The sequence below is a fragment of the Drosophila mauritiana genome, chromosome 2R (assembly GCF_004382145.1).
Source record: "Drosophila mauritiana strain mau12 chromosome 2R, ASM438214v1, whole genome shotgun sequence".
Lineage (NCBI taxonomy): Eukaryota > Metazoa > Arthropoda > Insecta > Diptera > Drosophilidae > Drosophila > Drosophila mauritiana.
Window position 1 is genome coordinate 21,380,949 of NC_046668.1, and position 22,350 is coordinate 21,403,298.

The 22,350-nt window shown below is 46.8% G+C and overlaps 10 protein-coding genes and 2 non-coding genes across 15 annotated transcripts; 7 read left to right on the forward strand and 5 right to left on the reverse strand.

Annotated features, from left to right (window-relative positions):
- Nucleotides 1-69: 69 nt before the first annotated feature.
- LOC117135881 lies at nucleotides 70-4,666 on the forward strand. Of its 3 annotated transcripts, none has more exons than XM_033296424.1 (5): nucleotides 70-161; nucleotides 491-700; nucleotides 808-989; nucleotides 3,390-3,671; nucleotides 3,754-4,666. In XM_033296424.1, the coding sequence occupies exons 2-5, from the start codon at nucleotides 586-588 to the stop codon at nucleotides 4,342-4,344; spliced, it is 1,170 nt and encodes a 389-aa protein (XP_033152315.1). In that variant the 5' UTR covers nucleotides 70-161; nucleotides 491-585; the 3' UTR covers nucleotides 4,345-4,666. The 3 variants fall into 3 exon arrangements, with proteins under 3 accessions (XP_033152315.1, XP_033152316.1, XP_033152318.1); XM_033296425.1 differs by having other exon boundaries at nucleotides 491-697; XM_033296427.1 differs by lacking the exons at nucleotides 70-161; nucleotides 491-700; nucleotides 808-989 and adding an exon at nucleotides 2,299-2,391.
- A 104-nt stretch (nucleotides 4,667-4,770) lies between these two features.
- On the reverse strand, nucleotides 4,771-4,852 carry Trnas-uga. Its single transcript has one exon. It is a non-coding gene; the product is annotated as a tRNA-Ser (tRNA).
- Nucleotides 4,853-5,340: 488 nt separating this feature from the next.
- Trnas-uga lies at nucleotides 5,341-5,422 on the forward strand. Its single transcript has one exon. It is a non-coding gene; the product is annotated as a tRNA-Ser (tRNA).
- A 348-nt stretch (nucleotides 5,423-5,770) lies between these two features.
- LOC117137505 (rRNA 2'-O-methyltransferase fibrillarin) lies at nucleotides 5,771-7,544 on the reverse strand. The gene is made up of 3 exons (XM_033298985.1): nucleotides 7,436-7,544; nucleotides 6,884-7,317; nucleotides 5,771-6,507 (listed from the first exon to the last, which is right to left on the reverse strand). The coding sequence occupies exons 1-3, from the start codon at nucleotides 7,446-7,448 to the stop codon at nucleotides 5,926-5,928; spliced, it is 1,029 nt and encodes a 342-aa protein (XP_033154876.1). The 5' UTR covers nucleotides 7,449-7,544; the 3' UTR covers nucleotides 5,771-5,925.
- Nucleotides 7,545-7,965: 421 nt separating this feature from the next.
- Nucleotides 7,966-9,594, forward strand: LOC117136950 (tektin-B1). Its single transcript, XM_033298100.1, has 3 exons — nucleotides 7,966-8,283; nucleotides 8,348-8,779; nucleotides 8,836-9,594. Exons 1-3 carry the CDS (start codon nucleotides 8,072-8,074, stop codon nucleotides 9,488-9,490), a joined length of 1,299 nt encoding a protein of 432 aa, XP_033153991.1. The 5' UTR covers nucleotides 7,966-8,071; the 3' UTR covers nucleotides 9,491-9,594.
- LOC117136949 (protein arginine N-methyltransferase 7) lies at nucleotides 9,505-11,877 on the reverse strand. 2 transcript variants are annotated; one of them, XM_033298099.1, is made up of 3 exons: nucleotides 10,126-11,877; nucleotides 9,902-10,053; nucleotides 9,505-9,842 (listed from the first exon to the last, which is right to left on the reverse strand). In XM_033298099.1, exons 1-3 carry the CDS (start codon nucleotides 11,833-11,835, stop codon nucleotides 9,590-9,592), a joined length of 2,115 nt encoding a protein of 704 aa, XP_033153990.1. In that variant the 5' UTR covers nucleotides 11,836-11,877; the 3' UTR covers nucleotides 9,505-9,589. The 2 variants fall into 2 exon arrangements, with proteins under 2 accessions (XP_033153990.1, XP_033153989.1); XM_033298098.1 differs by having other exon boundaries at nucleotides 9,505-9,845.
- A 299-nt stretch (nucleotides 11,878-12,176) lies between these two features.
- Nucleotides 12,177-12,553, reverse strand: LOC117137520. Its single transcript, XM_033299004.1, has one exon. The coding sequence runs from the start codon at nucleotides 12,503-12,505 to the stop codon at nucleotides 12,245-12,247; it is 261 nt and encodes an 86-aa protein (XP_033154895.1). The 5' UTR covers nucleotides 12,506-12,553; the 3' UTR covers nucleotides 12,177-12,244.
- Nucleotides 12,554-13,284: 731 nt separating this feature from the next.
- Nucleotides 13,285-14,449, forward strand: LOC117138532 (putative gustatory receptor 59b). The gene is made up of 2 exons (XM_033300669.1): nucleotides 13,285-14,226; nucleotides 14,288-14,449. The coding sequence occupies exons 1-2, from the start codon at nucleotides 13,285-13,287 to the stop codon at nucleotides 14,447-14,449; spliced, it is 1,104 nt and encodes a 367-aa protein (XP_033156560.1).
- Nucleotides 14,450-15,285: 836 nt separating this feature from the next.
- On the forward strand, nucleotides 15,286-15,946 carry LOC117138621 (putative gustatory receptor 59b). Its single transcript, XM_033300831.1, has 2 exons — nucleotides 15,286-15,717; nucleotides 15,791-15,946. Exons 1-2 carry the CDS (start codon nucleotides 15,286-15,288, stop codon nucleotides 15,944-15,946), a joined length of 588 nt encoding a protein of 195 aa, XP_033156722.1.
- Nucleotides 15,947-16,102: 156 nt separating this feature from the next.
- Nucleotides 16,103-17,261, forward strand: LOC117138531 (putative gustatory receptor 59b). Its single transcript, XM_033300668.1, has 2 exons — nucleotides 16,103-17,047; nucleotides 17,106-17,261. The coding sequence occupies exons 1-2, from the start codon at nucleotides 16,103-16,105 to the stop codon at nucleotides 17,259-17,261; spliced, it is 1,101 nt and encodes a 366-aa protein (XP_033156559.1).
- Nucleotides 17,262-19,815: 2,554 nt separating this feature from the next.
- Nucleotides 19,816-20,180, reverse strand: LOC117137127 (neuropeptide-like protein 29). Its single transcript, XM_033298426.1, has one exon. It carries the CDS (start codon nucleotides 20,145-20,147, stop codon nucleotides 19,890-19,892), a length of 258 nt encoding a protein of 85 aa, XP_033154317.1. The 5' UTR covers nucleotides 20,148-20,180; the 3' UTR covers nucleotides 19,816-19,889.
- Nucleotides 20,181-21,072: 892 nt separating this feature from the next.
- Nucleotides 21,073-22,093, forward strand: LOC117136988. The gene has a single exon (XM_033298162.1). It carries the CDS (start codon nucleotides 21,177-21,179, stop codon nucleotides 21,705-21,707), a length of 531 nt encoding a protein of 176 aa, XP_033154053.1. The 5' UTR covers nucleotides 21,073-21,176; the 3' UTR covers nucleotides 21,708-22,093.
- Nucleotides 22,094-22,350: the final 257 nt, after the last annotated feature.

Genomic DNA, 22,350 nt, shown 5'->3' on the forward strand with positions numbered 1-22,350 from the left:
GCTGTGTAGAATATACCAAATAAAATAATGAAATACCATCGGAAGCCAGAATACCAGTTTACCGTTGGCACTCAACGCGAACGGTCTCACTGTGTAGCGGTTGGGGGCGGAATTGAATTTATTTGCAAACAAAAATCGAAACACGGGAGCCCGACGTTAGCGTAAGTGTTACGGCCATCGATTCAGCTCAGCTGCTGGCCAATTAAAATATCATCGATGTTGCACACAGATACGCCGCACACACCCTCACGCACACACGCACCGCCTGGGAACAAGATTCGAGCCCAGAATCTCAATTTGATCAATTTAGCATTCTGGCCATTTGACAATACAAATTGAGACTCGTCTGCACTGGGTACAAAGTTCAGTCCGTGTGCATTGGCCTGTGCCTGTGTGCGTGCGTTCGGGCGTGTGTGCCTGTGTGTGTGTGAGTGTGCAGTACGCAAATGAGAGGAGAAAAAGCAAGAAACCACTGCCAATCATTTTTCAGTCTGTGTCCAAATCGCTTGTGTGAAAGTATTCTGATTCGCCCGCCCGCCCGTGAAAGTGTTTTCTGCAATTTTCCGCATCCGCATTCGCATCACAATGGCTGCGCACTTTTTCCGCACTGCATTTTACGCAACGGCGGCCAGAAAATCGATGAGTCTGCCCTTCGCCGGCCGGACAGCCGCAACTCTAGCCGTGGGCCTATCATTCGGTGGTAAATCCCTGCCCTCCCGCATCTCACCGACTTATTTATAACTTTTGCATTGCCCACCATCCCCACCGCCATCGCCACACTCCCACTCTACCAACGCACCCGAGCAGCGCAAAATAGCCGGGCAGCCGTGCCGTACGAGAATGCCTACGCGGACAGCTTCTTCGGGGGCTGCCAGATGCAGGGACTGCTCCAGCGGATTCCCCAGACCGGATACATCCAGCCCCCGCTGATGCGGAACTTCTCGAGCCTGCAGACGGGCCACCACCAGCAGCAGCAGCCGGCTCCAAATGTAAGCATATTGGTTGGTACTGGTTCTCCATCGATTCTGGTTACGTGGATTCCAGCGACTAGATTTCCATTAGAATGCACTCCAAATTCTGACTCTCAAAACTTATCTCTTCAGTTTTTGCATTACTTATTCGTATGATTAATCAAACACAACTGCCACACTTCAACTTATTGCGAACTTTGATCTTATGGTTCAGATACTCGTTGAATCAGCTCTATCTTCACATTAAGACATTATTTCTTGAGTTACTTCTTCTAAAGCAAAATTATCTCCACGACGCAAGTAATTCTAAAAATATATATGTATGTACTTTACAAAAGGATAAGATAAACCTGAACCGCCTAAGATTAAATATAGTTGTCCAAACTTGTATTGAACATCTGTTGATCTGTGGTTGAACCTTTAATTACCTCCAATTCGCTTCTTCATTTTAAGCACTTAATAGTTGGTGACTTTGGAAATTTGCATGCTTGAGTAAACTGTAGTCCCTGCACTTTGTACCCGGCAAATGATTCGGTTTCCAATCTCTCCTAACCTCGCCTCCTCTGCAATGGTGATTTGTACAGATAAGCTTAGCTTACTTTGTATATATTTGTGAACATATGTACATATTCTAATCGTTGTTTTGCAATTAGTGAGGGCTCATTAACCGCTTGAACTAAACACACAATTACCGACTGCACGTGATATCATCAATAATTCAGTTCCATTGAACTACTGCCCTTATCCTGGGACGCACTTTTGGATCCACCCTCGCATTCAGCAAGCTCAATTGAGCTGGGGCACAGCTTTTTTCACGATTCAAACCATAATGGCGCCCCAATGCCAAGCTTTCGCTCGATCCGCCAAATGTTCGTGTTCTGTGTTTATTTTTAGGCGGCAAGTTGATACCCAAGTAGAAACTTAAGTCCGGGTATTTCGGATTCAAAGATATTTATACACTCATCTATAAAGGTTAGTGTTAGCTATCAACAAACTAGGGCACAATACTTCCTTAATATAAAAAGAATGCTGGTAAATTAAATTTCAAGTGGTATCTTATAGTCGAGACTAAGAGTTCACCTTTCGCACAGGGGACTGAGGCTTCCAGTGCCGCAATGTAATTTAAACCAATGCCGCAAAGAGTAGAAAAAACATATTCCTCCATATACACACACAGCAGCTGAAATAACTATGTACCTTCCATGGGAAATGGGAATGTAAGCTCGCCTCAATTCCGCTCAACTATCCGTGATCGTTCCACTGGATCGCTGGACTATATGCTATATAATGTGGATCAGTCAGTCGGTCAAAGTCGTTGCACCTGCTTAGTTTTATCTTCGATATGGACTTCCTAATTGAAATAACACTACTGGTCATATTGGCAATTATACTGCTGAAGATCTATCATCGCGCGAAACGAGTGAGTGGCCATGCGATTGGGGGTCGGTCAAGTTCAAAGTGTCAAGCCAAAGTGAAAGTGTTCTCCAGCTCTTTCCACGCTTTCATTAAGTCACGCTTTGTCTCAATTATGTGAGCCTCGTTTAACTCAATAGTGCGGAAACTGTTAGGTCACAATGATGTTTCACTAATCTAAATTGCAACTGCTTATCGTCAGACTTTCCAGGGCTATCTTCGAACTTAGAATGCTATCAGTCGGCTTAGCCTTGCTGAAATGCGGGAAAATAACCTAAAACCTTTGCACCTCCTTCATTTGGTCACTTGCCTTCGTGCTTGCTACAAGCAACCTCTGATAACTCGCCACTGAAAACGGTATGCATATAGTTTAGGATTAACGAAAAGTTCCATTCAAGGGACAATCCCTTCTGATTTCCCCATAAATCACAGTGTTTGAGAGTTCGAAATGTGATCGTGGTAATTGAATATCAATCGCGGTAACATGATTCCATATAAAATAAGCAAATGCACACACACCTGGCCTTATCTTATCACAAACAGCTGTTGGTGATTGTAACGTGTTGAGTGAGTTTCAAGGTCAGCAGCTGTTGCCGAGGATAAATCAGAGCTTATACTTCATATAAGTATTCCCCCTAATTTGCATGGATTTGGGTGCCCGCGCTAATCTGCCGCCAGACTCTAACCGATCGGACCATATTAACCACTTAAGCTTTCCTATCTTATCAGTTAGCTGCTCAGGTAGTGACTGGACCTATCCAAACTTTGACTCGCAGTGCGATTAGTTCATGGAATAGCGCAGGTGTAGTCGCTTGGTCGCACATTTAAAGAGCGGAGAGAATCGAAGTCGTATGCATATTTGCCCAGTTATTGAATTCTAAACGTATGCCTTGCACTCCAAGTTGTTTGTTGTTCCGAAAGTTTCATTTTACCCACCCAACGCACTAACCATCCCGCATCAGCTGTGCCCGAACATGACTAATAGCCCGTCTCTCCCGAACTCAGAGTGCCATGGCGCCGTCGAACAATCGCCGGTACTTATCCTCGCAGGATATTACCAAGAACATGACCCTGTACACCAGCACCAAGACCCAAGTCGAGGTGGATCCCAAGACGCTGGCCTTCAAGAAGCCCACTGGCAACCCACTGGTCCTCATGATGGCCTGGCTGATGGCCAAGCAGAAGCATCTGAAGAAGTACGCCCAGATCTACACTGAGATGGGATTCGACGTGGTGGTGGTGCACATCACGCCGTGGCAGCTACTCTGGCCGGTCAAGGGAACCCAGGTAATAGCCGCACTTCTGAATCAAAGTTTACATTCCAAGTTTAGTCATTCAAACACTAATGCATCCATTTCCTGCTTACCAGGTGGTGGCCGCCGAGACCATTCGATTCCTGGAGAACAACAAGTCGTACGAGCCCATCGTAATGCATGGCTTCTCCGTGGGCGCCTACCAGTTGGGCGAGATCATGCTGCAGATGTCGCGCGACATGGATCGCTATGGCAGCATTCTGGACCGCTTCGTGTGCCAGGTGTGGGACAGCGCCGCCGACATCACCGAGATCCCGGTGGGCGTGCCCAAGTCCATCTTCCCGAGGAACGAGCGCATGCAGAGCGCCCTGCGCAACTATACGCTGTACCACCTGAAGACATTCCACAACCAGGCCACCATCCACTACATGCGCTCCAGCCAGATGTTCCACTCCACGCTGCTTAAGGCCCCGGCGCTGTTCTTCGTGTCGGACAACGATCCCATCGGTCCGCCGTCCTCCAACCACGCCGTGCGCGAGGACTGGGAGCGTGCGAACATCAAGGTTACGTTCAAGTGCTGGGAGCGGTCCCAGCACGCCGCCCACTACATACGGCATCGCGAGGAGTATCTGCAGACGCTGTTCCAGCATCTGGAGACCTGCGGTGTCTTGGAGGCCATCGGCGTGCCGAAGCGCGCCAAGTTGTAGGTGTCCTAGCGAGGAGCCGCTGATCAGTTCAGTGATATACATTTATTCAAGAATCAACGCGATTATGATTTTACCCTAGTTGTTAAGAACTAAAGATTAACGAGCAAAGTAAAACCAATGTCCTCTTTAAATGATTATGATCTGTGTGTCTCTCGCGAGGCAGAATCTTCAAAAGCCCGCACGGGAAATTCCTAGGCTAAGCTTAAAGTCGTATTTCATCAACTGAGAGAAGAATGCACTACGCCTCTATATTGTTACATATATTTTGAGATCGCTGCAAAACAGCTGAATAAAGTAATTTAAATGATACGAACACATTAAATGAGTGTTTCAATCAAGTATTTGCACAAAATATTTTCTTAAAAGGTCTGAAAAAATATCTCTAGTTAAACTTGATTCGAAAAAAAAAGTGTTACAACCACACATCGCTGCGGACAGGACTTGAACCTGTGCGGGTAGAACCCAATGGATTTCAAGTCCATCTCCTTAACCACTCGGACACCGCAGCCTTATCGAAGTCCGCTCCATTTGTTCCTGATATCTCTCCCTGCATAATTCTATGCTGATAAGCATCTGCATTTCTGCAAACGGATGCCAGTAAATCGCTAGATATTTGAATGCAGAAATAAATATGCAGTTGCATTTTTTTGTTCAATATCAAGCCACAATTTTCAGGTTAATTGATGACATTTGCTTATACTTCTTCATGAAAACAATTAGCTTAAGTGAGTAAAAATAATAGATAGATTAATAGTAATAGAACCAAAAAAAATGTATTTATTTATTTGTTAAGCTAATAATGTTTATGAATTCCATTAGCCACGTAAACGAAACTCCAATTTTCATTAAGAATGGCTTGAGCCTAGACACCACCCCGACAATAGTTCTTGGTTCGTGTCCGTATAATTGGTTCGTCATCCCTGCGCATGATAGATGAGGGGGGTGCGGAAACCTATGCTTCATACCAAATAAGAACTTTGCCACCGGGGCAAAGCAGTTGCGGTGTCCGAGTGGTTAAGGAGATGGACTTGAAATCCATTGGGTTCTACCCGCGCAGGTTCGAATCCTGTCCGCAGCGCAGGAGTCTTTTTTTTTTCTTTATTTTTGGCACTTGTTTTATTTTATTTATTGTGCATTTGCTGCAGCGTGTACTAATAGCTGACCTTAATAATATTTGTTAAGCATTACATTGGGCTTCAAGAGAGTTTTCTTATACACACAACTAAAGTATTGTTTCCCTTGCAAACTGAATGCAGAGTTTTGAAAACATGCAGACTAAATCCACTAAAAGGGCAAGATAAAAACAAACTTGTTTAGCCCCGCCCAGCAACTTTCCGAAATACCTCTCGGAAAAACCACGTTTGTACAAAAATTGACTGTAAAGATCTTCAGCTTGCATAGGAACTGCATTTGGGTAACACTGGCATTTGGTTTTTGTGTATATTTTGTACGTCTGCTACAAAAATAGTGTGCATTTTGATTTATCTTTACAACTATGGTTTTATATTTAAAAGAAACTTAATACAACTCGTCTGTATTAGTACAATAGCCTTAAAACTAAACCCAGCAGAAGACGATTTCTCACTGCTTGGGCGGTGGTCGGTAGACGCCAACGACGACGGCGTGGTCTCTCTCGTAGGGCTCCAGCGTGAGCTGCTCCTGCGGCTTTAGCTTGTCCGCCTGCATCTTCTTCACCTCGGCAGCGAATACCGCCTCGGGCTGCGCCGTCGAGTCGATGCAGGAGGCCTTGATCGAGATGACAAAGTGTCCGCCGTTCTTCAGGAAGTGCTGGGCATTCAGCGCCACAATGCGGCCCTGATCCGGCTGGGCAACGTCGGCGAAGATGGTGTCCACCATGCCCACCAGCATGCGGTACTTGTGCGGATGGCGAGCGTCCTCGATGATGGGTATGATGTTGGTGCGCTTCTTGGCCACGTTGATCAGATCGCGACCGGATCGGTGTGAGAACTCCACGGCGTAGACCAGACCCTCGGGTCCCACCACATCGGACACATGCGAGACTGTCGTTCCGGAGGCGGCGCCCAGGTAGAGAACCTTAGAGCCCGGCGGCATGTGAATCTGCTCGACGCCACCCAGAACGGCGGCAGCCAACTTGGAGCGGAAGGGGTTCCACACGCGGTACTCAATTTTCTCGCCATTGGTCTGCAAAGGGAAGAATAGATTTAAGTCCATTGATCTTTCTTATAAATTAAAGCAGAAAACAAGAAGTAAGTTGAGTGAAATACAGAGTAGTTGGGATTGATCAGGTAGCTTCAAATCACTTTTCAAAATGGTGGACTTGTTTGGGTTCTGTTTGTTTTGGGATATAAAGATAGATAGATGGGAATTCGCCTCAGTTGTGCATTATTCTAAGCAGCCCTTGGAGCACCGCGACTGCTTCACGTGCACCTGGAGTGCACACAGCCACAGGTGGCCGCCAAGGATGCTCATGGCCACATGATGCCATGTTCTGTACCCCTGCACAACCTCATCATAAGCTAGGAATAGGGAAGGTAAGTGAATAAAGAGAACAACAAACCTCAACGGAGATGCGCTTCTCGCCGTAGACTTCGGAGCCGGGTACAAAGTTCCTGGTGACCAGAGCGTCCTCCTTGCCGCGGGCAATGAACACTCCCTCGTGACGATGCGGCTCGATGGTGACGGTCTTGCCGCCCTTGAAGCCGCCAGCACCACCACCACGTCCTCCTCCGCCGCGACCGCCGCCTCCACGGCCGCCGCCACCGCGACCACCGCCGCCGCCACGTCCTCCGAAGGCACCACGACCGCCACCACCACCGCGACCACCTCCTCCACGGCCACCACCGAATCCTCCACGGCCACCGCGATCGCCGCCGCCACCGCGTCCACGGCCGCCTCCAAATCCGCCGCCTCCTCCGCCGCCGCCGCCACCACGACCACGGAATCCACCTCCTCCTCCTCCGCCGCCGCCGCCACCGCCGCGTGGACTAAATCCTGCAATAGAAAAGATCCGCATTTGAAATTCGTTTGAATCAGAGGTTAAGTTTGAGACTTTCAGAAGCAAAATCGTCGCCTGCTTCGATTCGCATCGTTAGAGCATGCTTTTACGCACCTGGTTTGCCCATTTTATGCTGCTGTACTTGCACTTTTTAATACAACTTTCGACGAAATGTGATTGAGTCCGTTAACACGCGGCAACCAAAACGCTTGAAAAGAAAAACACGTGTGTGCGGGAGTGTGACCGCAGCAGTGATTTTAGGGATAAAATACCGAAGTACGCACGGAAAAATACCAAGAGGATGATTTTAGTGTGGGTGTTTGGTGGGAAACTTGGCTGGGGATGTAGCTGAGTTCAACACCAGGCGGAGAGGCCATTGTGCACAGTGGTACAAAGGTTGAAGAACTGTTTAAAATGTTTTTGAATTTATAATGTACTTCTCACCTGTATCTTTAAGCCGTTAAGTAATCACTGTTCAAATCTTAATTATATTATTATTATTATTATATTCTATTTATCTTATTTTTGTAACTAGGGAAGTATGTGATTAGGAATTACAATCCCGTAGTCCTTGACAATGACCCCAGCGCCTTGGAGATCTAGTGTTCGTTGACCAAACAAACAGCCACTTGAAATCGATGTTTGAGAAAAACGTTCCATTCCGCTTTGGGAGTTCTAGTTGGGAGCACACACTTTCTGAAATTGTTAACGCATAAATCCTGCTGTTTTACCTAAACTTTTGCAAACACAATGGCCTTCCGTTCGGTGGTTACGATGGAGAAGCCGCTCCAGCACATTTCGCTGACGGACTGGTACGCCCGGGTGAACCAGATGCGGAATGTGGCGGATGCCAGGAGGGCCGATGCCTTCGCCATCCGCCACTCATCCCGATCCCTGAGGAACGAGACGCGGATCGAGGGCGACTGGGCCAACTACGAGACAAATGAAGCTCTGACCGATCGGTGAGTGTCCATATCTGAGATTGGGATTAATATCCCGACTTATAATCTATGATTTGTACATCAGCATCTCCGAGTTGAATCGCTGGCGGGATATCATTTCCAAGTCCTTCGAGAAGATCGAGCGCGAGATCTTCATGCTGCAGGAGGAGAAAAATGCCACGGAACGGGAGCTGGAGGCGTTGGCAGGTCCGATTTCCGTGATAGCCGAGTGCCTGACCATAAGGGACGGTCGCCTCGGATCGGAGATCACCTACGATGAGGCCGACACCGAGATCAAGAACGAACTGGTCGTGCTGGAGAACAACCAGCGCCTGCTGGCCGATCGATGCCAGAAGGCGTGGGAGAAGCTCAATCGTCTGGAGGAAGTGCGCTTCAAGATCGGCCTGGAGATCGAGTTCAAGGTGGAGGCGGTGCAGCTGGACAACTCGCAACTGGCGCTCGATCGCAACTCGGCCAATATCTCATACAAGCCGGATCCCACGAGGAATCCCAAGAAGTAAGTCACACATGGTATGTCTCTTAGCTCATTAGGATAACTAACCAATCACTTAGTTCCTGTTCCTACGAGACGTGGCTGGAGAACGTGAAGAACATAAAGCTGCTGGCGGAGAATGAGCTGGCAGACACGTACGCCATCCGGGAGGCTTTGTTCGTGTGCCGCGAAAAGGCGCGCAACATGCTGCAGTCGCAGCAGGAGCGGGCGGAGCACACCATCCGCAAGCGGATCTTTGAGACGCAGCGGGCCAGGAACGAACTGGAGTGGCAGCAGCTCAAGATGAAGGAGGAGATGGAGAGGGCGATGTGCGAGATCCGCACCTCGGAGAATGCGTTGCGTGACAAGACGGATGCACTGAAGCTGGCCGAGACACGCCTGGAGAACCGTGCCCAGAGGTCGGGCATGGAACTGTGCATGGACCAGGCGCACGACATGCTCTGCTTGGAGGTGGAGAAGCTGCGGGAGATACGACGCCGACTGCAGGCCAAGATCGACGAGAGCAAGACCAACTTCAGTCTGCTGGAGGAGCACGGCAAGCGAATCGACGTGGATCTGGAGAACAAGCAGCACTCGCTGATGACGGACATCAGGGCCCTGGATCTGCGCATGCGTCTCCGGGGCGGCGAGTTCGGCTCCAAGGTGGCCAACGCCTCGCAGACGGACAGGAACATAACCCTCACCCGCATGGAGAACGAGATTCCCAAGGACTAGACTGCGACTATGCCTCTTGCTCACTTAATCATTCTATTTGCCCTGACGTTCGTTGCACTTTGTAATTTGTCCAAATTATTGTGAATAAATGGTATAATGTTAAAGCTTCTTCTGGCCAAAGCTGAAGTTCAGTTCACCCAGCAGGGGCTTGAAATCCATGCTCCATTCGAGATGCGTAGCAGCGTCTTTGGGTTTCCGTGGAAAGTGCACACCCTGTCGCACAAACATGTCCCACTTCACGAACTCGCCGGGCACGACAGGTTCACTGGGACCACTACTAACAATGGATCTGGGGCTGTTGTCCTCCACCAACTGCCAGTCCACCCATAAGGCCACTCCGTTGCAAACTCCGCTGCTGAAAAGGAATGAGAATTGAATCTTTGCATAACATAACATTTCCGAATCACTTACTGCTTCAGCTCAATGCTCCCCTTTAGGCTGTGCTCTTGGCCAAAGTTACTAAAATCCACACTAAGGACTTCCTGGGGTTCTGAGAGTGCGCGGCAGGGGTATTCCCAGAGGGGCTGCGCCTCCACCAGGGACACTGCTTGCTCTGCTGATCTCTGCAAGATAGTAAAAAAATAATCAACATTTTAAAATTTGATCAACAAGTTAATATGGAATTGCAGACGTACCTCCACCATTTCATCAAACAGACGCAGATCAAATCCCTCGCAGCTGCCAACGGGCGCTCGAATCTTGTGCAGATCCAGAAACTCCACGGGAAGAGCGTAGATGCGCGCCGAGCACGGCGAAATCTTTACCCCATCTGGCAGCTTGTCCTTGATTTTGGTAAGCAGCGTGCCAAAGTAGAAGTTGTCCCAGGGCAGAATCGCATTGAGGAAGTAGGGCTCAGCGAAAATGTGAGTGAGCGCAGCTAGCTGAGAGTCCTCCAGTTCCTCCACCTTGTCCAAGAACTGGACGTTCTTCAGCTGGTTGTGCTTAACAATCGACTCGAGTAATCTACGCGAGAAGCGATGGGGTTCGTGGAGCAGCACAGACGCAGCACCCAAAGCAGAGCTAGCCAGTCCCAGCAGGCAGCCGTTTCCGAGGACCAGGACATTCGACTTCTCCGCCTCTATGCTTTCCTCCAGGTAGCGTAGGTAGCGCTTGTTTCGCGGGGACTGGTTGAGCTGGCCAATCCTACTGCGTGAGTAGGTCATGTGCAGGTCGCAGGTGCAGGTATGACGCCGCACGCTCTTCGTGGGCGCCTCTTCGCGAGCATCGAACCAGAGGGAGTACTCATCGTGGTGGCAGCTGAGGTGGAAGGATTTACCAGCCTCGAGCAGTTGCAGGGGCTTGGGTATGTAGTAGATGGCCTGCATCCAGTGATCCCGCCAGGGCACCACATTGGGCAGCGGGTGATCCTTTTCCTTCTCGGCCGCCAGCTCCTTCAGCTGTGGATGCGCCCAGTAAGGAGCACAGCTGAGCAGTATCTCGCCGCCATCGTCCATCTGAATGTCCCACCAGTAGAAGACCAGCTCAGCGGCTCCAGGTTGCTTGGACTGCAGCTTTAGTAGGTTCGCACGCTGCTTCTCCCGCTCCTGCTTGCGCTGGAAATCGAACTGGAAGATCTCGACAGGATCGGTGAGCGGGCGGAAGGCGGAGCTTGGCAGCTGCGACAGCTGGACGTCGTGCAGCGCAGCCTCTCCTTGGCAGCTCTTCAGCTGCTCCGGTGGGTGCAGCAAAGGTTCGCCGTCCAAGTTGGCAATCGTTTTCAGGCTGTTCCACTGCGCAGCTAGCGGAGATTGCGCCACCTGGGCGTAGCATCTGGCACGGGCGGGAATGCAGAGGGCGTCCTCGGTCAGCAGTTCGGCGTGGGCATGGTTGTAGATGCCGATGGCGCCCTCGCCAATCAGTTCTGTATCCAGCAGCTCGGCCACTAGCAGATTGGCCTTTCGCGGCATATCCTCGCCCACTTGGATCTCCGTGGACCGCTTTCGGATGAGTCGCACTTTGTCGCCAGCTCCGTTGGCCGCCAGAATCTTCTCAGCGCAATTGGCCATCGGCAGGAAGGCCTCGCAAGCGGTCACCGAATCCGCTCCTGCCGCCAAGGCCATCATCGACAGGATTCCCGTGCCCGTGCCGATGTCCAGCACGTGCACCTCCCTGCCCGCCTCCCGCATTCCGGCTATGGTCTTCCTAAGTGCGGCAAAGTACTTCTGATTCCGCTCCCAGTCGTGCAGCATGTCGCCGAATCCCGCGTTGGCCACCTCCAGGTGGTAGTCGTAGTCATCGCCGCGCTCCTGCCAGGAGTTCTGCCCCGTTATCGGGTTCATCACTTGCGAGAAGCAGGACATGCCGCGCGGTGCCAGGAAACGTGACTTTAGAAAATTCCTCAACATAAAAACCGGCGAAATAACCACCGTCCACAGTGATGGCACCAGTTGATTCTTAGAGATGCTCTACTACTCGAACTCGCAGAAATAGCTAATCAAAACTAGCTATAACTCGCTTATATTTTATTTTAAAATACCAAATACTATATTTGAAGCTGAAAATAAAGAGCCAGTGAAATGTTGTTTTTATTTCCAAATTTAAAATTAGCTGACTAAAAACATAGAGAAAATGTCAGCGTCGCCAGACTGCCACAGAACTAAGCCATCTGGCAGCCCCTCGCTTGTAAGAAAAAATATCGAGTGCCCGCGTAAAAATCGATAAGTTCAAAGTAAGGTTTATATGGTGTAATAATTTTTTTATTGTCATATTTGATACATCTTATTGCTTATTTCTTATATCTACAACATGGTTATCTTAAAACTGATGCTCGAGTCGACGTTTTACGCTAGCCAGAAGTTTTGCGCGATGTCGTAATCCATAATTTCTGATCAAAGGAGTCTCGTTCCCGCACTTTTTGTTCTTCTTGGAGGAAACAGTAGAAGTCGAAGGATGCCAGGATGAATCTTCTTTTGGGCAGGACCAATTGTTGACCATAAAATCCACCAGTGAAATTCCCAGTACAAGGAGAATGAGGCAAGCAGGATTCACTTGGAGAAACGACAGAGAACTTTCCATTCTTGTATGTTTACTTCTTGAGGTGCTGATAACGAATGATATGCTGATCCCGATATCCAACGTATTTATATAGTAACCAGGTAGAATTTAGCCCCCCAATCATCTAAGTTAATACCTGTCATTGGGTCAAAAGGTCAAAAAAGGGTTGGTGAGAACAAGGTTTGGTAAACAAGGTCATAAATACAAATCCTTTTGTTTTGACACGGCTTTGAACTTCGAGCTTGTGCAAACATGTCTAATCGGGCATCGTTGCGCAGAAAAAAGGGTTTATTAAAGTGGAACCAAACCGCTAAGGTAGTAAATTTATGTTGCTAAAAATAGCACTCCTCACTTTTAAAAGCCTTATCAATCTGATCTACGAGAGCAGCATGAGACTCTACTTGAAGGTATGTGGACTCTACTTGCCCAGTAAAGCCAGGTGGCTTAAAATGATGGGAGTTGTTGCATGCAACGCCATATTGCTGCTTCAGTTTGATTTGACACTGAGTAGATAAGTGTAATAGGAATAAAATATGTAGAGAATAAAATGTTTTTTTTTTTTAATATTAAATACAGTTAAAGAGTCTTTTTAAGTAGCATATTACTTCCCTTTCAATACAAAAATAGAACAATCTTAATGGAAAACTGGTCATCAAAGCTGGTTGTCATAACCATGCTGATTTGGATCGCCCTGCGGAATAACACTTTTCCTAATTACCATTTTTGCGATGGAAAATACGAGCTAACAACTTTAGTTGCACTGCGAAACCCTTCGAATGCGGTCCATTCGGTTACCAACAATGAAGCGGATAGGTCAAGCGTATAACGTATACGCCGTGTTCATCGACATGACGTCATACGAAGCAATGGGTGGAAAATTCAGGCAGTCGCGGATTACTCGGATATATTGCTTGCTTATAAATGCCACCTGCTTGACTTTGCTGCCGAGGGCTTTCTGGAAATCGGCCAAGCTATTGAGTGCGGCGGATTGGATGCCTTCGTACATGAGGGTCACTCCGTTCATCATGTTTACAACCAACTATGCTGCCATTGCCTACACCCTGATCTCGCGATGCTACAGGGACGCCATGCTGATGGACTTGCAACGCATTGTGCTGCAAGTGAATCGGGAAATGTTGCGCACGGGAAAGAAAATGAACTCGCTACTTCGACGGATGTTTTTCTTGAAAACATTTACACTGACCTACTCGTGCTTGTCCTCCATTCTGACGGTTTTCATTTACCAGTGGAGAGCTCAAAGCTGGTCCAATCTTTGCAATGGACTCTTGGTTAACATTTCCCTAACTATCCTGGTTGTCACCACATTCTTCTACTTCATCTCGCTGTGGCACGTAGCCAAGGGATATGACTTTGTCAACCAGCAGCTGAAAGAGGTTGTCGCCTCCCAATCGATAGACTCGAAGAGGAAGTCAAAAGAACTCCGCAGCCTGTGGGCTCTGCACAGAAATCTTAGTTATACAGCCCGCAGGATAAACAAGCACTACGGTCCCCAAATGCTTGCCCTGCGATTTGATTACTTCATATACTCCATAATCAACGGTTGCATAGGCACGATTTACTCGACCACCGACCAGGAGCCCTCGTTTGAAAAGGTTTTCGGATCCCTAATTTACTGGACACGGAGTTTCGATTTCTTTCTGAACGACTATATCTGCGATCTGGTCAGCGAGTACCAAATCCAGCCAAAGTTCTTCGCCCCCGAAAGCAGCATGTCCCACGAGGTGGCTTGAGATGAAGTCTTATTTAGTAAACTTTCCTTCTAAAGTTAATTCCCATTTTCAGCTGAGTTCTTACTTGATTTATGAGAGCAGCACGCGACTGGACCTGTTGGTCTGCGGACTCTATCCCGCCAACAAGCGGAAATGGTTGCAAATGGTGGGCTCCATCATCGTCCACTCCAGCATGCTGTTCCAGTTTCATCTCGTCATGCGAGGTGGTCTTTAGTACCGCGAATAACTATCAATGAATTTGCAGTCCGTAAGTCCGACGTTTTTTACTACACACTTTGGGTCGAGTGATTTCAGAACACTGCTGCTTATTTGAGCTATTAAGATTATTGCCAGATAAAAATGACATTCAAAACATGTTCTGCAAACTGGAAACGTCAGACTGTCATGATTGTGTACCATACGACTGCATCGATGCTATCAGCTTTACACTTAAGTCAATTTCAAGACACCTTAATTTTATTAGTCTAAACTTACCACTTTTTTAGTTACACTGTGTTAGTCTACGTCGAACTTCACACGACAGCGGATACTTTAGATATGAGAAGACTGACTGCCGCATATAACGTATACGCCCTGATAATCGGCATGACATCCTACAGATTCGTGGATGGCAGACTCCATCAAACGAGGATGATGCGGTCATATGGACTGCTTGTGAATATTATACTACTGGCTGTACTGCCTTTCTTCATGTGGGTGGATGCCACCTTGATTTCAAACGTGGAACTGCTGCCTCGCTTCATATTAATGTCGCCTTTCGTTCTGCATAGTGCGACTTATGCGGTAACATTGTCTATTTTGATCTCCAGATATAAGGAGGAAAGAATGCTTAAAGGTCTTTATCAATTAAACAGCCAGTTAAATCGCAAGATGCAGCGATCAGGAAAATGCACGAGCAGCAAGTTATGCAGAGTATTACTTCTGAAAACATGTGTAGTCGCCGTGACTTCGGTCGGCCACTTTGTGTCTACTCTGATCTTCGCCAGAATACGAAGTTATAATTTCATACAACTGCTCGCCGACCTAGCCATTAACACAGCTTTCAATATAATGATCGGGGGAGTCTACTTGCACTTTCTGTACTTCTGGAACATCACACGAGGCTACGAGTTCATCAACCTGCGAATCGAGGATCTACTTCCGGCCATAGAACCACTCACAAGAAGACAGATAAGGGAAATTCATCACCTGTGGGCATTGCACGCCCATCTTGAAAGGATTTCGATGAGGTTAAAAAGGAGTTGCGGTCTCCAACTGCTGGCCATGCGACTCGAATACTTTTTGCACTGCATCATCCTTTGTTTCGTGGTCATTGCTATTCCACAAAGGGCGTCTCCTCCAAATGCAGCAACCTACTTTCTGAGCTTCATTTGCTGCGTTCGCAGTCTGGAAATTTTCATAATCGATTACCTTCTCGAAACTATGAGTACTTATCATAGTAAACCCATGGACGCCGTCATCGAGGGTAGAATGTGCAAAGAGGTACGTAATTCTAAGGGTTTGAGATCAATGATACGGGTGTCCTTTTGACACCTCGATTTAATTTCATTGGCAGCTCGGTGCATTTATCATATACGGAAGGAGTATGGAGCTGAATCTGAAGCTCTGCGGAATGTATCTGCCAAATCGAACCAGTTTTCTCCACATGGCCGAGGGCATTCTGTGTCACTTTATGCTCCTGCTGCAGTTTCTTTTGATTTTCAGTAATTAAGCTTTGTATTGTAGTTCATTCATTTGGGTAATGCTCTTCGTATCAGTATCATTTTCGCATTTCTATCTTACTTTCAATCAAATCGGGCACGCGGGCTCATTAGCAAAGCACTTGCCATCAGTTCATTCCACAAACTAGTGCACAAAGGACGTCGTCATGGTTTACTGGATGATTAAATTGTATTTCCGCTACTCGCTGGCAATTGGAATAACCTCACAGCAATTTTCCAATCGAAAGTTTTATAGTACCCTATTTTCTCGGACTTATGCTCTAATCGCCAACATCGTGACGCTTATCATGTTGCCCATCGTAATGTGGCAGATTCGATTGGTTTTCCAGCAGAAAAGGTCCTTTCCGCAGCTCATTCTGATCACCAATAATGTGAGGGAAGTGGTGTCCTTCCTGGTCATAGTGTACACAGTCCTGTCGCGAGGATTTCGCGACACAGCGTTTAAGGAGATGCAACCACTGCTGCTAACACTTTTCCGAGAAGAGAAGCGATGCGGCTTTAAGGGCATAGGCGGTGTAGGAAGGTCCTTGAGGATTCTTCTGTTTGTGAAGTTCATCACGCTGTCTTGGCTGTGCGTCACAGACGTCTTGTTTCTGTTCTACTCGAGCGATGCGATAACCTTGGTTAACCTGGTCAGGTTTTTTTTCATGTGTAATACCAACAATATTCTGGAAATGGTGCCCATGGGCTACTTTCTCGCCCTGTGGCACATTGCTCGTGGCTTCGATTGCGTCAACAGGCGTCTGGACCAAATTGTGAAATCGAAATCGCCTAGGAATCACAGGGAGCTGCAGCATCTCTGGCTACTCCATGCCTGCCTCACCAAGACGGCGCTCAACATAAACAAAATCTACGCCCCCCAGATGTTGGCCTCCCGCTTCGATCACTTTGTAATCGGTGTGATCCAGGCTTATTGGGGAGCTGTGTTCACCTTCGACCTCACCACGCCCTTCTTTTGGGTCGTTTACGGCAGTGTCCAATACCAAGTGCGCTCCTTGGACTACTATCTCATCGATAACATGTGCGATGTGGCGGTGGAGTACCACGATTCAGCCAAGCACTCCTGGAGTGAAGTTGGCTGGACAAAAGAGGTATCTGCATTCGGTGCTATTCCTTGTTGAGATGCTAATGCAACTACTTTCATTTCAGATAAGCTCCTATGTGATCTATTCGAATAGTTCGAAGTTGCAACTCTGGTCTTGTGGGCTTTTCCAAGCCAATCGCAGCATGTGGTTTGCCATGATCAGCAGCGTGTTGTATTACATTCTAGTTCTACTGCAATTTCATTTAGTTATGGGAAAGTGATTGTAGTTGCTGTACAGAAGTTTGCACCTTGCTAGAACCACTCTTAACTAAAGAACGTCACTTAAGCGTTTGTAAGAAACTATTTTCTGGCCCGAAATAATTTTAAACCCTTCCGGGCAACAAAATCGTTCTGTTCTGCGGCAGCCAATAATTTCCTATTCGATAATTTCCAAATGAATGCGTTCAGCAAATAAATTCAGCTTTGACAGCACTCGCTGTTGAAATTTAAAACGAAATCACGTTTTGCTGTTGCATACTTTTTGGCGTATGTACATCTGCTCTACGTTGTACGTGATGAAAGTTGCGTCATAAACACAGGCACACAACACAGTGGCGAAATGCTGGAAATGGCAGCAGGTGAATCCGGTGAGTTTAGAGTTAAGGGAGGCATAAATAAAACGAAATAAAATAAATCAAAGCATAATTTTCGCAATAAATTCGTTGCTACCAAACGCCGAATGTAAATCTAATTCCTTCTGCACGCAAAACGTGCATCCAAGTTGTGCACTGTTTCATTTCTGGAATTTAAAACCATTTTCCTTTACAATCGGCTTATCGTGCAATCCTTTTATTAAAAATAGTCAAATCGAAATGGAACTACAAATAATTAAGCTACAGAAAAACAATGTCTCTCTTTCAACTAATCGAGTAACATAGATTTATTTCGATAAGAATTTGTAAAAATCTTAGTTGCCATCGTTTTATAGTAAACGTAGAAAACAGAACTGGTTTAATAACGCATTTTATATTTCAAACCAAAATGATGACTACATACTGAGCCCATTCAAAGTGAGGCGACTTCTGGCGGCTTTCCCTATAAATATAGATATTAACATGATTTAAATTCGCATCGAGGCACGTCAACGCAATTATGTTGGATAACAAGAGCCAAGATTTATGTGGCCCCAATCGAGCGGCAAACATATAGACGCACGTAACGGATGCGTCGCCTCTACGCCCCTTGCCCCGTTCGGTAGGTGGGCGTGGCCCGTCGCTTGACAATTGTCAAAATCGTTGCCATAACTCACGTGTTGCCAGCAACAGAGGCAAAGGATTTGGGGCTCGCGGGGGATTCGGGAGGGGGAGGAGGGGCTGACGCACCGGGCATCGGCAATTTGAATTGGAGCTGATTTGCTCAAAATGCAAATTACGCAATGATTTACATTCCGATTGACATATTTTAGGCGAACAGTTTGCACTTCATACCGCCCCCACTCCAGCACGAAAATCCTTGGAACCGCCCTTTACGTGTTGCCGAAAAGAATCCTTGATTTGCATTGCCATTGCCATTGCCACACACACATGTAAATTGGCTGGGATTAGACAGCCGTTTGATTTTGGTCGCAACATCATTTCAATCACTCAAAAAAGCACATTCAATGACAAATATAACCCTAGAAAATGTCCTTTGTCCTTTGCATTTGTGTGTTTTTTAAGCGGTTTCTCTAGAGAATAAGAAAACTAAATGTTATCATAGAGGCTGCGATGAAGATCTCATTTTACGAACCATCCAACTGTGTCATTACTCACACAACTGAGAGGCACATATCCTGGTGACTCCTGTGGTCATCATTATTCTGACTCGGCCGCTGCAGCAATGGGGCATCATAAAATCGCTGGGAGGACATAACCGCGTTATTATATTATGCCTTTGAATGCCCATGACTTGCAGGGCTCCAATGAATGGAGGCCATAGAGAACAGGGGGCATTGTGCAGTGGCCACACGACCCACAGAGGCATCCGAGTCGCCGGTCTCGCAGGACACACAGCTCGCACACAGGACACAATGGATGAACATCAGTGCCAGAGCCGCGACGTCGAATGGACGGCGGTGGATCGGGTGAAAAGCCCGAGCTGGACCAAACTGCCGCGTCCATCAATGCAACTTTGAGTGAACGTCAACAGGCAAAGAAGCTATTCAGCTTAACTTGCATTCTCTGGCCTTTTCCCATCCTGTGGTGCCCTCGGCCGAAGGACATAAATTTGAAAAATAACAATATAAGAAGATGTCCTCCAGATGTGTGCGACCAAAATGCCGGAGTCAGGCCAGTGAAGCCCCGGCTGAGGACTAAGGACTAAGGACTGAGGACTGCTCAAGATGCCGGGCAAAAGTTTTTAATGATGCCGCAAAGTCGTTGAACCAAGTTCGATGCACATTCTGTGGATTTGACCTGACTTTGGCATCCTTTGGCATCGACGAAGGGAAAGGACGAGGGCCTCTGCATTGATTTACTTGCGGCTCAGGCGAATGTGAGCCACAGCTGTGCCGAATCGAACATTTTGGCCAAGTGAAAGTTCGTTTCTGGGCCGGAAAGTTCCCTGCATTCTCTGCTTAAAACGTTTAAATGCTTGTTGCAGCAGCAAAATGTCGACCGCACAGAATTCGGTTTTTCAAATGTGTTCAATACACCAACAAGTGGGTCTGTACTCCTTCCAAAAACCAAAATTTTACACCCGTAAACCTTGTACATATTTGTGTTCTGTTCTGTAGACGTAAACATTGACTTCAAATGCTAACTTTGCTATGCTCACCCATAAAAACCACACCACAGATATTGGAGTCACAAGAATATTGATTTGGTTTATTTGAATCGAACAGGCTTAAGCTTAATCATCTTCTGGACTTCCTATCCGTAGAAACCACCGCCGAAACCGCCAGCGGAGGCCGAGGACGAGGCCGAGGCACTGGCTCCGCCGAATCCGCCGCGCCTGAAGCCACCGGGGAATCCGCCACCGAAGCCGCCATAGCCGGGGTATCCGCCTCCGAATCCGCCGTAGCCGGGGTATCCGCCGTAGCCACCGTATCCGAACTGGGGAGCGGGCACGGCCTCCAGGACACTGAGGAGTGCGAAAATCACAACGACGAACACGATGGCAGCTCGCATCTTGGATGGCTTGTTTACTTTAGATCTTTCCGTTTCGGACTGTTGATCGATTTCGGCCTGGCAGCCTATTATATAAACGGATTCGCCTGGTTCAACAACCTGCTCATCTGGTTCTGACGGAATTGGGTGTCAAGTGTTGGCGTGCCGGTTCCATTCTCTCTAATAAATCGCTACCATCGAAAACCAGCGAAAAGCATCGAAAACACAATATCCCCATCACCATCACCATCCCCTCGGGAAGACCAGTTTTGGAGTTTGGGGTTAACCTTTCCGCACACTCACGCATCTATTGTGGGATTTTGGGAATCACTCGGCCAGAGTATCGCGTTCGTATTAGCATAAAATGAAATACAATAAAATACAAACATCAATTTCGAATAATTATAGGTATACAATTTCGCCGGACTTTGTTTTTCGGCTATCACATTCGCTTAGTCACAAACAGTTTGTATTCCATTTAATATACATTATGCTAATCAAGCCCGTCATTAATGGGTTTCCATTCGCTGCTTTTTTTTGCATCAAACAACAAAAAAAAGAAATGTTTTTCTAAATTGATTTTTTTCCATTGCCCGAGGGGATATTTTATTTGAAGAGCCTATTTGCGATTCAAGATTTCATTTTTGATAACCTACTTCAAACCATCAACTGTCTGTCACCAGTACTTTAAACAATTAATGATGTTTTTTTTTTATATTTGAGTTCAATTATGATGAGTATAATAATCCATTTGAGGAGTTGTAAAAACCTGCGTAAGTGCGATATGTTTATTTACAGAAGAATGACTAAGTCAACCAATTAACCTTGACTTATGCTAAACGTTTGTCCAACAGTTTTTTGTAAACAAACAATTATATCGACCTCCATCCCACCAGCTGGAGTTCAATCCGGTTCTGAAGATCTATTCAAGTCTGGCTAGCAGGTCACATTGCCGTGAATCAGAAATTCATAAAGTAGACTTGTACAGACAGCAGAAAAAAAGAAGACTAAAACTTATTCAAAATTTCCGTTGTGATCGTACAGCGAAAAATGATGGTAGCCGATGATTTTCAAACGCTTTGCAGGAATTTTTTTACGGACTCAATGACCCACGTCTGCTCGTCCCGCGTCCCGGAGTCGCTGACCAAGAAGTATCGCAATCGGCTGATCAACGCCAAGGATCCCTACAGTATCTTCAAGCTGGACAGCCGGAACTCCAGCTATCTCATTGCCTTCCGCTTCCCGGAAATCCGCGATTGCCGAACCCTCTGGATGATGGATGTGCACAAAATAAATTGCGAGACTAAGGACGGCGAATTGACGAAGTTGTTCTTCGGCTATAGCTACCGCAAGTGCTACACCATTGCCATGAACATGACCTCGGAGCTTAAGGCGCACTGTGGCGCCAGGAACTATGCCGAGAATACGCAGTCGGGCTACTACTACACGAACAACGAGAACAACGTCATTCAGACCAACTCAACTGCTTGTCTTCTGCTCGGAACTTCCCCTCTGGTCATCTGCCTGATCATCTCGTTTCTAATGTTCGCCATTCTGCAATGGAAGGCATCTCGGTTGTGAGCCAGCAAGTCAGTCCAAGTCAATCGAAGTCAATCCTAGTCAATTTCGTTTGAAAATGGTTCTTTTGACATAAGGTGCCAGTATTACTGGGATATGGAACTTCTGTCAGGTTGTTAGACATCCGTACAAGGCTTTAAGACCTTCTGATTTCGAAGCTCTGATGATCACAGTCTTTATCAAGGAAATGAAGATATCAAAGTACGGACCTGTTCCAATCAATATCAATATTCTTCCAAATCGAACAGCTCATTCTGACAGCCTTTGTCTGAGTTGTGATTTGAAATTTTGCGAGATCTAGAAACAATTTCTATATCATCTGGAGAAATCGTTTCTAAATCATCGGAAAATTTCCAGTGACAGCTGAAATAAAAATTGTATGTCCGTAATTCAACTATGATTATTTGATTTTTTTATGGTTAGTAACTTTAAAATAAACTAAACACAATTTGTTGACAAAGGAAAGTGTTTTGTTAATCTTGTTTTTATAGTATTTCTCATGTGTGATTATTACCTCAGTTTTAATTTCCCCTTCTCGATTTCAATGGTGCCCCTTTTTTATGATCCGAGTGATGTATCCATCATCGTGTGACATATTTGGACAGGCTCAAACCGAAAGATGTTGATGGTACACAAATCTTGTGCC